Genomic DNA, 14525 nt, shown 5'->3' on the forward strand with positions numbered 1-14525 from the left:
TGTTATGGTCTCCTCTCTAAAGTTACTTGGAATTGAGTCTTACCTATCTTATATCAAGTTAACAGTGTGCATTAGTATAAACAGAATATGAAATGAAACGGGACTTTTAGTTTTACATCCCATAATTATGCCCTTTAGGATAAAGGGGACGAATGATTGTGAGAAGCAGTAAAAGAAATGGCGGATTGAGAATATGAGAGGAAACGAAAGAACTTCGAGAAAACGCACGTATATGAAGGACAAAATCAAACATTTAATTTCGAATATAAAATATAAAAGACATTAATTACCTTTGGACATTTATAGTTACAACTCATACTAATAATTGATGTTGAATTATAGAAAGACTCAATTTTCAGAGGAGAGTCCTCTTGCTAATAACTAAATACATTAAATCTGACAAAGGAGCAATACATGTTCAGGAATAGTAATTTTTCAATTGGATTGGAGGTGATTTGTGGTCAGCCAAGAGGTAGAATAATGGTTTGATAATGAAAAGGTTGTCGTTACGAAACCTAATCGGGGGACACAACATTCTTTTCTGACAAATATTGGAGACATGCTCCATTTATCGTAATCCTGAAATAATACGTTAGGATACTTGAGAATTGTAAAATAAAGAGATGGAGGTTACACTATTATATTCGTAATTTTAACGATATTTTCTTGTCTCTATGACATTTTTTTTAAAGTTTATATTATTAGATGTGTTTGCTCCTCTCTTAAGTGCTCTGTGAATCGAATGTAGATGTTTAGCAAATCAAGAAAATGTAACAGACGTTATATCTCTTTCTTTCTATTCTCTCTACTTCTTCTCTGGAATGTTGCGATAGGCTACAGAGTCGATTGTCAAAAATAATAATATCTACAATGTATCAAACAAGAAATGAAGAAACTGAGAATCCAAAACTTTTCAGATTAGATTCTGTATTAATGTTACGAACCTTGGCCTTAAGTAGGTATACATACTCCTTGCGTCTCCAGTCAAATTAACAACTCTATTACAATTCTTATCTAACCTATTTCCCTATACGTAAAAGTGATCACATACTCTACAAGGTAATGGGAGGCTATTTCAATTTAAGTAAGGCAACAGTTTTGACTGGAATTATGTATCGACAATATTGTCACTAGATGGTCAAAGAAGCAAACAATTTTAGGGTTGATCCAAGCTACATCTGTCAATTTGGTCCTTTGTATTGAACTGGGGACATATGCATACCAACTCTTCAATTTGAATGTAACATGTAGTTTAAGTAAATCTAATTTCATCTTACCGATCCACTATAAACAGTGCATGAAATTAAAATAATTATTCGAAAATTATGTTTGTGTTATTTATTTTGTGTATATTTCCTATTATAAAATACAATATATTGTGAATTACTTAAATTAACACAATTGTTATAAAATAATTGGAACGATTGCAGCAAACGTTGATATATATATTATAGGTATTATTCTTATACTTTATGAGTCACTATTGTTATTCTTCAACTGTTCCAAAAGCTCTCTCGCACCTGAAAAACGGATAAAGGAACACAATATGAATATACAAATTTTGTATTATTATTTCATTTCTTGACTTTAAAGTAGAGGAAAGCAACAATATAAACAGGAAAAGATACACTTTAAAAAAATAAGGAAGTTCAATACGTGCGAAGAAAACAATATTGCTTATCATATATTAAGTAATTTGTTACGGTCTTGTACCTTATACGAACAAAGTCATAACAATTAACTAATTTGTAGATTTATGTTTACACATTTTCATTTTTTTTTTTTTACTTTACACATACAGTTCATTGAGTTTTATCACTCAACCCACCGTCAGGCCATTATTTGTATTACTAATAACACATTTTCTTTGACATGCAAAATTAGAAAAATGAAAATTAAATAAAATCTTTACGTCACACGGATATGCCGGTTAGGCTTGAGGTGACGGCAATGAGGATTAATGAATGAAATGGTGAATGAAGGAAGTGGGAGAAAATGGGAGAAACTCGAAGAAACCCACGCACGCGATGTTTGTCCACCACATAGTTTACTTGGCATGAGCTGGGATCGAACCAGGGACCCCATGCACCACAGGTTAACGCTCTACCGCTCAACTACCGTGGTCCTTTGGAAATAACGATACAATCTGTTAGTTTAATATCACATCTTACCTTACAAATATTCAATATGTTGATGGAATCTGAACTTGATGAGACACTCAATTTTGAAGTTACAGAAATGCACACCGTTTACCTTAGATTCTCAAGCTAACTTCGTAAGTGAAGTTCTGCAGTTTCAAATTATATCAGGAAAGCTTCGTAGTGAAATGGAAAATTAGTCACTCACGAAATATGATCATTCATTAAAAACTAGTTTATTTCAATTACATTATCACTACTGCGCGTTTTTCTCTTACTTGATACATCTATAAATACTTACAATTCTAAATATGTGTCATCATGCGCCACACTCTTAACGTGGGGAAGGGAATTTAACTTCAATGGTAGCATTATTTATCACTCAATAGATCACCTTTTCAGCTGTTATTTCATTTGCCTCCATAGCTGAAAACATCCCTGTAGGATTCGAGGGTAGTCAGTGAAAATCTAGGGAGAGGATGACAGATGTGCTTTTACTGCGAATTTTGTTTTCAAAAACGAAGATTGTTTATTTCTGGTCAAGTTCCTGTCATGTTTTTCTTAAAGAGGAACGTGGTCCTGCAGTCTCTTATCCATCTGGACGACGTAAGCCTTGCATGTTCTTAAGGTAATAACGTGTCTAAGCGATTACTGGGAGTTCTCCTCTAGAAAATTCAAGCAGCCTCACAGAATTTTCAGCTGATAATCATACAAACACCATAATATGGTTAAAGAAGAAATAATCAGTTTTGTGTCTCAGTATACTCGTGAAAAACCCATAATAATGAGCTCTAAAATTATCCTACGGCAGAGAATGAGAAAAAGACTAGAATCGCAATTCAGATAGCCCCTAACATATTGTATTTAAAAAGGGATTACAGCATTTCTAACGAACATTAACCGTCTGAGTATTGATATTAAAGATTTGTCATCCTTCGTCATTAATGAAGTTTTAGTTACACGGTGGAAGACGTTAAGAACATACGGAAAGTTCGAATGACAACTATGAATGAGATAGAAAAAGTGAGTGAGTGAGTGTGTATGTGTGAGAGAGAAAGGTACACTAATTAGATATTATTTGACCACCTGTCTTTCATTGTGACCACCTGAACCTCATTCTCATTCATAGTTAAGGGAGTAATTTGATGTTGAAACCACCTTAATTCCAGCCAAGATAATATTATATTAGAGTTATCTTAGCAATATGTGGTTAAGTAGCTAACATCAAAAGTAAGAATTACGGCAGCGTCGGTCACTACTTATTCGTTTAATGTGCCTATCCTAAAGGAATACGTGAAGATATTATGTTATTGAACATTATTTGTCGTCAGTTTTCTTCATTTTTGCACTAAGCTGCTTATCCGTGTTGAAGAACCAGATGCTCAGTACCTAAAGATCTTCATGGAGGCGCGGTGGCTCAGTGCTAGAGCGTTCACCTCTGGTGTTTGGGGTCCCGGGTTCGATCCCAGCCCTCGCCAAGTGAACTTTGTGGTGGACAAACACCGTGCTCGTGGGTTTTCTCGGGGTTCTCCCGTTTCCTCCCACTTTCTTCATTCCACCATTTCACCCATCTCTCATCATCACCGTCTCCTTTAGCCTCACCGGCATAATCGTGGGACGTAGAACACAAAGATTTCACTTCATTTCCTAAATATCTTCATCTATACGATGCCCTTTTTGATTTACAGGCCGTACTGTTAGAAGTCAATGGTGTTTCAACTTATCAAGAACATTGCCTCTTCACAGTTATTATTCAGTCTTCGACCACAGAGCCAGGGCATTACTACGTCATTATGATGTTTTTGTACTCAGTAAGCAATGCTTACTAAGTTATTTAACAATCACACAAGTTCTCAACTTAATAAATAAATCGTTAGCTGCAACTCTGCTACCTTAACACCTGTCTTTCACACTCTTTTGTAACTTCCGTGTCTGTTTTCCAACGGTTATTCTATTCTGAGTTAGTTGGATTAACTTTGGTTCTATCCAGTACAAAGCCCTACACATTGAAAGGTTTGGCACGTAGACATTACTTCGTCGACAACATGAAATCAACGGAGAAGAGTGACTGAAAGAACCAGTACATCCGCCCAAATTATCGTGAGAATGAGTTGCAGCCTTGGTGTCCAGTTTGTTTCAGCAGCGCACGGAAAGGTCACTAACAGATGCGGTACTTCGAATTAAGGAGAGAGATAAGGCAGCATCTACATGAGTGAACAGCGCTGGAGAGGAAGACAAACGACAACATCAACGATGGAAAACGACAATCTCATGAAAGGTAATGACAAATGGAAACGACAAGAGTGAAGTTATTGAAAAGCCATTACATTCCTAGTCTTTATCATATTAGATGGGATTTCGTAGGACTTTGATCGGCGAACAATTACACATTATGATCTTGCTAATAGTGTGGTGATCTGATATGGCGACTTGAATTTGATCTTTGAACGTCGGTGAGGCGAACTTGTAGTTGTAATGTATGTTCACTAATTACATTCTAGCTGCTAATGTTCCTTTATATCGAACGTACTGCCATGTTTACAATGTTTGGATTTTCCTCTTCAGTTTTGTACAGTCAATAATTCTGAATGTTTTGTATTTATCTTTACTTACAGGACAAAATATAACGAATAATCCATGTTTGATACATAATCCAAAGATTGGGTACCACATCATTCATATTAAATTATATTCGACATTTATTTTTTTTATTTTTTTTTTAAATACGAACTCTTTGGTGAAGACGACCCCAACAGTGCTCAATTTGGACATAACGAATCAGTTTTCTGTGGGTAAACTTGCAACAGCTGACGATTAGTCCAAATCTGTACTTAACAGCACTTTTCTGGTTTTTATCTGCTTTTAATCTGCTTAAAGAGTCTATTAATCCTGTGTACTTTCCTGAGATTCGACTGTAAGCATAACACCAGTAATACATTATCATTGTTACCCAATAGTTATATCGGGCTCTTTTTAGTTACAACCGAGTGAGTTTAAAAACTATATTCATAATCAATTTCAGATTTACTACGTGCAAGCTATTGCCAAAACCCAGAGAAAAAGGCTAAATCCGAAATTGGAAATTCACTCTGTTAAGTTGGCCTTGTGTATTTGGCTTCTTGTGACATGTTAAAAGAAAAAGAGTCATCATAAATACGAATGCATTTTAGTTTCCCTCGTATATTATCAACACTCAGGTTACTACTGAGTCCACATGCTTGAAGACTACCTCTGAAAGAGAAATATTTACGATTGTTAAAATTTCCTCATAACCTTAAATTTCACTTACAAATAATATTAACCGGATTCCACTGTACAAGTAAATTTGATGAAATTTTTGAAAAATGTATTTAGAAATCATTGATAAAATGGACTCAAAAATGAACATGAGGTGCGCGTTTTCTATGTTAAAGAGAAACCTGTCGATATTCAGAAGCTGCCATTTTATTTCAATACCACTACAAATGGAACTGATTTGGGAATACAGATGTCATAAGATTAGACAATTCTGAAGCATCAACTAATAAATAATACACACTAGCATAAAGACAAATTGTCATGGTGCACTAGTACAAGTTCCACTATGTCTGAAGAATAATGGTCTACTAGATTTGCAAGAAGAAGACATCTCAGTACTCATGCACAAAGATTTTACAAATATTTTACCTTGCATCCTCTCTGTCTATCTATGTCGCTTTCTTGATGGTCCTTTGCCGTCTACAAATTTCTATATCTATCTGTCAGTATACTAAATTTATAATTTTTATATTTCTGTAAATTTTAAAATTGTTTCTACGTGCTAATTATATGTTTTTACTTGGTAGTACAGTACAAATTGCATACTTCTCTTGACAGAATAAACATATTATTCTTTGAGTGGAAAAAGGAAAATGAATTGCCTTGTATACAATCCTACGGAACGTGAGGATCTAAATTTACATTCTTTATTAAATTCCTTGAAAGGTAGCCTAGGTTTTATGTTCAATAATGTGTTACTCAATTATTCAGCAGAGATAATTCGTTTAACTTAACTGATTTTAAACTTGCCGCTGTGTTTATAATTTTCACAAAATCTAAAAGGGAAGTTTTGCCACTAGTTTTAAAATAAAACAAATGCTCACACTATTTGCTCAAAGATGAGGAATTTATGTGTAATATTTCCTAGTATTCCATTATAGTTTGATATCTAAAATTCTATTTGAACGTGAGAGTAGGTGCATTTATAGCAGAGCATTCACCTCTACTAGCGGTTTCCAAAGGATCTTTATATGAGGAAGCGTAGACCTGTGTATACGTAGTAAAGTTAAAATTGTGAGAATGAAACATGTAACAAAATACAAGTAAGGTATTTAGATCTGATATTTGCTTTCATGGTTCTGTACGTTGCTTGTTCTGTTCTGTTCTGTAGACCTGTACTTCGGAACTCGCAGACTACAAAATTATATGATTGAGTAAGATAATCCAAATGAACATATATTGATGAAAAACTAAATTGAGGAGCACGAGTTCAAAGAACATTAATTTTTACTTATGAAATAATTGAAAATAACTAGAAGATTTTTTTTTAGTTTAGAAACCAATGAAAGAAGAAATTAGAAAATAACAATAAAATAAAAAAATATAGTGTCACGTACTAAATTATGCACAGAGCTTAAAGGGGACTGTGATGAAGAAGAAAAACTAATACGTGGATTAAAGATAACAGAATCAAACGGAAGAATACTAAACACACGGTATTCGTTCAACACAAATCTTATTTGGTAACGTGCTGGAATCTAAGAAGAACCTTACACAAAAAACGATACGCTATGCTCTATGCCACAGCTGCCACTAGGAACGACGAGAAAAAATACTACATGTTGGTTAGCATTCTTGAAATTATGTTATGTTAGCTTAGGAAAAAGTACATAAGTCAACGTTACTTTAACACAAAAGCGACCAACTCAAAGTAGTGGAGAACGAGATGTATATTTTGTACATTCACTCCGATATTTTTTACCACAAAGAAATCTTTGAACTTTTAGCATTATTTTCATATTAAAATGTTAATGGGCGCATCTTTGAATAGTCACTTTTTGTTTCTATTATACCACAAATTGCGTTTTTTAGATAACAATATCCATATACTTATGTATTTCTATAGTAACATATTGTGACGATTTAATTACAGATTAAATCACATATAAAGTATTCTATTGTAATAAAAAAATAAATTTGTAATATGTAAAAACATCCATATATATATATATATATATACGAGGGCTAGTCAAGAAACACTTGGACTGATTTTTTTCCCAGGCAATTTATTATTACTCAGCAACAGGCACATGATCCTTTTCAAAGTAGTCCTGCCTATTTGAATGCACTTTTTCATTCGAGTCTTCCATTCCTCAAACACGTGTCGCAGGCCATTCTTTGAGAGGTCCTTCAAAACCGCCTCCGATGCCTTCAGAACCTTGGAATTATCGAAGAAGCGGCGTCCACGCAGTCTGGATTTTAGGGCAGGGAATAGAAAAAAGTCGCACGGTGCGGTAGGTGTCTCCACCATCCTCAAACCTTTGCAACAGCTCCCTGCAAGTCTCCACTCGAACGGCCTTGTGCTCTGGTGTCAGGAGTCGCGGAATCCATCGCGCACACACTCGGCTCATGCGGAGGTGGTCATGCAAAATTTTGAAGGCACTGCCATGAGATATGCGTAGTGCGGCTGCCAGATCGTCGATACTGATGCGGCGATCTTCTCTAACAATGACTGCTGCCGTGTTAATGTTCACCTCAGTAACAGCTGACGCTGATACACCTGGTCCACCAGCTTTCGTGATTGTCATTCGGCCCTCTTTAAACTCTTTGAACCACCAGAACACGGTACTTCGTGGCAGAGCATCATCTTTGTAGGCTGCTCTCAACATTCCTAGAGTTTCTGTTGCACTTTTCCCCAGGCGATAGCAGAACCATATAGCTGCAAATTGTTCATCTCGTAATGACTCCATTTCTTCTACAGGCGACTTCTAGAGGCGGCGCAGAACATCACCTGCAATAAAAAGCCGTGGTTACCAAACATGCAATGATTCCTTAACAACATTTTATATATATGCACAGCAAGACCCACCCTACTTGTATGCCAAACTATGAAGCTCCAGCGTTATCAGAACTGCCGGGAAAAAAATCAGTCCAAGTCTTTCTTGACTTGCCCTCGTATATATATATATCTTATTTTGTATCAAATTAAGAATGGCATTGGCCTATACGAAATTTACACGTACAAACTACATATATGGTGTTTGTGCTAAATTTATAATTTCCAGCTGAAAGAGAACAATTTGGAATATATAAGGGGATACGAAATATATTGGAAACATGCGAAAGTGAAATAAAGATAACGACATATACGAAGCGTACTCTGTCCCGACGGAAAGTCGCAAATCATCTCAATCCTGTCGATGAGATAGATGGTTTTCGTACTACAGGCAGTGCGGTACGATATTTGCTCAACCACGGCCTGCATATACTAACTCATAGGATTGCAGTCAGGAAAATCAGAAAGCAAAGCTTGAGACCAATTAAATAGTAATAATTGTGTAAAAACCAGTTGAAAATCTTTCGAGCGGTATAGAAGGAAACGTAACCTTATTATCCCATGTATGGTCCTGCAGCGATTATCATCCACACACGAGAAAGACAACATTGTGGAAAGGTCTATATGTACCCATTGGCATTGTGCTTAAGCCCCAGTTCAAACATGAGTAATGCTTTAAGATTACCCTCACTAAAGACACACCACACTGGAAACATCGTCAAATCTTGGGACAATTTAGTGTTGATGGCACAAGTTACGTTCGATATATTGTGTCAGGGCATTTTTAATGTACGGGTTGTGTAACTGACTTGCCCTTACCTTTTATCACAGGGGAAACATATTATTTCAATTTAAACAGGACGCCTCACTTTGCTTATGATTTTCATTGCATGATTGGACCTTTCCTCAAGACCTTGCGTTACTTTTAGAAATGAATTTTAGAGGCATTTAATCTCAACCAACTGAATGATGGACGCACAAGTGCTTTGTCCATTTCCCAATTGAAAGCAGTTTATTGCCTGCTACCCTGATTCTTCCATCACTTTCTATTACAATTCTTCAACTTTGGTCTTGTTTGACAATCAGAAAATATCTGTTTGTTGTCCTGCAGCTACGTTTTTTTTTCTCCCCTTCACCTGTTCTGCCGTTACATTCACGAGCATTCAGCAGCTGTCTTAATTACGGAATATGGATACTGAGTACAATTTGTGATGCAGGTAAATATTTTCAATATTCCGTTTACTTCTACTCGTCCTTTATAGTTCCTACTCCCGTCATGAGCAGAGGTAGAGTGCGGATGAACGCGGGGAACGCCTTCACACACTTTCAGAAAATATCTGTTCTGCCCCCACTTCCCAAAAAATACAATAGGCAAAAATAGGTAAGAGGGACGGCGTGACGTCATACGTCCCCCTACCTTTTCATGAAAATGAAATCTTTTAGTAAAGATTTACGTCCTACGGTTATGCCGGTTAGGCTAGAGGAGACGGCCCCTACATTTTCAGATCCACTTTTACCCCTGGTCATGAGTGTATCTGAATCTAGATAGTAAAATCACTTCTAGACTTTTGGATATACAGAGTTGTGTACACGACAGGTTAATACTGAAAAGATGCAAAGTTTAGTGTTTGAACATCCGTTCACATAATTATGCGTACACCATTATACAAATTCTCTTTGCACACTCTCTCTCTCTCTCACACACACACACATACATATAAAACGTAAGCAGCAAAGATATCTTTCTCTTCACTACTATAACACAGGAGGTAGGGTCTGATACGGGAATGTCTCACAAGTTGTAGCGCAAGTCTGATTGCCACATAGCACATCTGATAGAGCATTATTAGAAATGAAAATGAGCAAAATATAAGGTGCAATGGACCAGGTTAGAGCTACGAGGCTTCAAAATTTGAATATTCAAAAATTTTATTCATGGAATTATGTTCGTTTGAAGTAAATATCTTGAAAACCGCTAAAGCAATCAAAACAAAAGTACTACAATATAATGAGAACAAAATGTCCTATCGAAAATAATGTTGTTACGAACTTGGTATAAAATATTTTGTTTGAAATAGCACCATACACTATAACCGCTACCAGGTTATAGAAGTATTTTTGTGGACACACTGTATATTTCGTGAAGACAGTGATTATTATTTTCGATTTATACTTTATTCTGCAACGCACATAAGTTCTTTATTTGGTGGAAATTGCTTCTTTCCCACACAATTGGACAAAGAAGTCTTTCATCGTTTTTTCATATATATATTTAAAACGTTGCTTTTAGTGAGAACATTTCAGTTAGTGACTAACCATTTCAGTGTTTCTCCCTGACTCATTATATGCACAGTACATATTCTATAGTTATTGGAAACTGAATTGAGTGCTTTCTTTAATCGCTTATGGAAACATTATAATAGATTAGAGAAATACGGGTTGACCAGATGTTTCAGCAACCAAAGTGGCACCAACTGCGTTGTTTCGTAGTCCCTTACCTGTACTTTCTCACGCCAAAGTTATCGCCGTGTGTAGTGCATTATAGGCAGTTTACTAAAATTAACATACATTATTTTCCGTATTCTGTTTGTATGTGCGTACAGGTGAGTTAACTGAGTGATTTTTGAAATGAACCGCCAACAGTTTTAGTTGATCATTGCAACCCGTAGCTTGAGCTTGGATGCTCAGGGAGTTTGACTCCAGGTCTGGAAGCCGTAACCATGCATATCGCGTCGAGCTTCAAATGTAACTTTTTGTTAAGGGGCACAAGCTATTAGCCGGTGAATGACGTTTTCTTACGGCTAGCCCCAACTAGTGAAGTCCCAGGTTCACAAACCTAGTGCGCTAAAAAGTTATATACGCGCCCTCCAATATCAGTATTCCACTGTGGAGACCTTTTTTTCGTTTATTTGCTGAAGATTCACCTTTTCGCTGCAGGACTGTTCAGCGTAACAACTGGATTCATCGTGGGACAATCCAGACAACTTTTCCCCAGTGCTAATCCCCCAAGTGTGTCAATGGTGTGAGAGAAGCATTTGTAGTGATATCTGAATCATAATCATATATATATAAAGAGCTATATTGCCTGAAAAGGGCAAAGTGTGATTTCAGCGACGAAAATTATTACATTTATCTAGTGTTCAGTATTGTGTCCATTCCTCTTCGCTATTTTTTTTCTTTATAAAATAGTGTTCTAATAAATAAGTATGGTGTTATTTAATCCAGTGTGTTTTCGTTGTTTGCATGACTGATGTTTGTGTGCGTTATGGTCTGGATGACCGTCTGATCGTCCGTGAGGTTTTCGAGACGAGACACCCGAACCTCTCGGCGCATAATGCTCATCTCATTATTGAGACCGACGAGCGATTTGGAAACAGTTTGTAACCTTTTCTTGGAGAGGTCCTTCATCGTCCTGTCCAGGTTAATTAAAGTATCAGGAAGATACTTATTGGTAGTACTACGAGCCACGGACAGCGACCAGATTACACGGATTTAGAATGAATTATTATCACTTTGCGTACCACTGAAATGTAGTGGTACAGTGTTGTAGACTCTTGGAGCTACGTATGCTGAAGATGTTCAATGGAAAAGTCTGATGTGTGGCAACACACGCTAATAGAGGAACTTGGGTCTCATGCTATGAATTTAGTTCAAATGCATAACACCAATGGTATAACATAGCAAAATGTCAGCAATGTCACAAAATATAAATTGATGCATTTTTACGTTCTGTTAGCTCCGAAGCCATATAGAACAGGACATATAGTATAAAGTGAGATTCGAACCACTATGAAAGAGAAAGATGACACTCAAATGAAAAGTGAAAAATACAACAGACACATGCTCGAGACGAGATTGGAACCCGCGACCCCTAATATGTCCTACCTTCTACCTTCTGGACCACACGGCTATCGCGGCCGACTATAAACGAAATGAGGTAGTAATAAAATAATTATATTCCCAATGTGAATATAGTAATGTTACAGTGTACAAACATAATCATATGATATGTGGGAGAGGAAGTAAAAGAATGTTTCTTAACAAGAAAAACATAAACCAAAAATTATTCTTCAAAATATGGATAAGATAATGTGGAGAACCAGTTTACAGAAATAGAAAATATGTATTTCTTTCCTTACGTGTACCATTTTGTTTTCGCGAGTTGTCTGCTTATTCACAGAGGATAAAGAATTATAATGAAAAACCCTCACTTTTTCTGATGCATTCCTTTATTACCATCTGTCGCCACGTATCAGACTTCTCCATTGAACATTTTCAGCAGTGGGCAACACTGTATACTACACTTCACTGTTACGTTTAGTGATAATAGTACATTTTAAATCTCTGCAAATTTGTATATGGTGTATATGATGCATGAAACTATACACTAGTCAAATTTCTGAAGGAAGACTTGTTTGACGTGCTACTCAAAACTAGCAGGCTAACAGTGTTGCCACCACAAAATAAGTATTTTTAAATGACAGTACTTCGATTATCCCAAATTTATATGTTAAAGGAGAATGAACAACATAATATTTGTTATGTAGTGTTGCAAATTGAGGACATTACAGTATAACATCTAAATCTTGGAGGCTCCTTCAACAATATTAATGCAAGTGAGAATGACTGAGAAACTTACTTCTAAAGTACACACACATATATATATGCACATTAAATATGCAGAGAAAGAAAGTTACATGGTAACGGAAAGTATTTTTGATTAAAAAAAATAATTATAACACCTGACGACTTACATAGTTTCCCATAAATTAAATTTTCGTAAATCCATTACGGTAATTTGATATATCAAACTTTTGCAGAGAGATGAAAACAATTTACAGATATTAGTATACTGTTCAATATTAGGCATTTGTTTGAACAGTTGAAATAATTATTACCCTTCCCTTTCTTCTACGGTAATACGACGATAGGTGATGGTAGTTTGAAATGCAAGTCACATTTTCAGTGTCGCAAAATTTAATAATGTTTACTATATCTTCTGCTGGATTTAAGATTTTAAAGTACTACACATATTACGGATTTCTTGGGTATCGTAAACCATATATAACTAAAGTTCTTAGATGTGATACTAATTTAACGAGCAATGTACAGAACGAGGCAGGATCATATTCGACTCAAACTTCTCCCAGAGGATACATAATAGAAAAGAAGAAAATATGCCAAATTGGAGCTGCCCCTATTCAGAAACGCCGGAGATATGCTCCGCAACATAACGCACTATGCGACAAATTGATATAAGATAAACGCCGGAAGATACCGATTTATGTCGAAAATGGAAAGGATGGGCAGCACCAGGATGATATCAAGATATTTGATATGCTATAACACTGATTTGATGGCCATCTTGAGAGCCGCGATCTTGGATATAGCGTAAGGTATTGAAATGAGAAGCGGGGAGTGTGATATATCAATGTAAGGTAAAATGCAAAAGGAAAACCAATGATGTAAGCGCGAAAAACATATGTGTAATGATATGGACGGGTCGAAGTGTAGAAGAATCGGGCAAAACAAACGTGTATTCGAAGGACATACCCCACGATTTTGGTACGCGACAAGTAACTGCAACACTGTCTGTGCATGGAAGTGCATACGCCTTGACAGATTATGCCTTTCGAGTATATTTGGATTCCGTTTGGGGCAGTGAAAACCACAGTTGCAACCCGCGACACGACCCCTCGTTTGGAAGCTACAGAAACTACAAAGGACTATCTCGTATGCAAGAGCAATTCGGCAGTTCACTCCGGAGTGTAGGAGATACCATCTTGGATTGGTGATCAAAAGCACGACCTACCTGGGATTGTAGGCCACTCCTGGACAACGTTTTGTACGTTTCTTGTTCAATTTTCTTGCTGTTTTGAGTGAACAAGGGACATTTCAGCCTACGTTTGTTTAAAAACACTATCTGAAACAAAGTGTATACGAATGAGCAAGCATAGCCATGTTTTAGCTTACATTTCTTTACGAATGTTTCTTTTCCTTTGCGCGGTTTGCTACACTATTTCGCGACGGTCTCAAACAGCTACAATATCAGGAAAAGGCAGGTTCTGCAATGACTCTATGAGTTCCATGAGTTGTTGCAGTTTGCGACTACAAGGCTAGTTTACCACACAATGAAACGACTCGAATTGTGTCTACTGGTTTCGAGAGTCTCATCCACATTCACTTCTGTTACATCGTGGTTGTTCAAAATCTCCAGCATGTGTTCAGTTGCTTGTCGTTTGTCGACTGTCAGTTCTGTCGAGTGGACGTACACTTGTTTTGGAAGTACACTTTGCATCAGCAACACCACGTTG

The 14525-nt window shown here is 36.4% G+C and overlaps 1 protein-coding gene across 2 annotated transcripts in view; it reads right to left on the reverse strand.

Moving 5' to 3' along the window:
- Positions 1-1338: 1338 nt before the first annotated feature.
- LOC145675616 (uncharacterized) overlaps positions 1339-14525 on the reverse strand; it is a 57140-nt gene continuing 43953 nt past the window's right edge. For both annotated transcript variants that reach the window (XM_081746155.1, XM_081746154.1), the window contains one exon: positions 1339-1520. In XM_081746155.1, coding sequence (XP_081602281.1) covers positions 1471-1520 — 50 coding nt within the window. In that variant the 3' untranslated portion in view covers positions 1339-1470. The remainder of the gene's footprint in view (positions 1521-14525) is intronic.

Source organism: Thermobia domestica, chromosome 18 (assembly GCF_964235325.1).
Source record: "Thermobia domestica chromosome 18, izTheDome1.hap1.1, whole genome shotgun sequence".
NCBI classification, from domain to species: Eukaryota; Metazoa; Arthropoda; class Insecta; order Zygentoma; family Lepismatidae; genus Thermobia; species Thermobia domestica.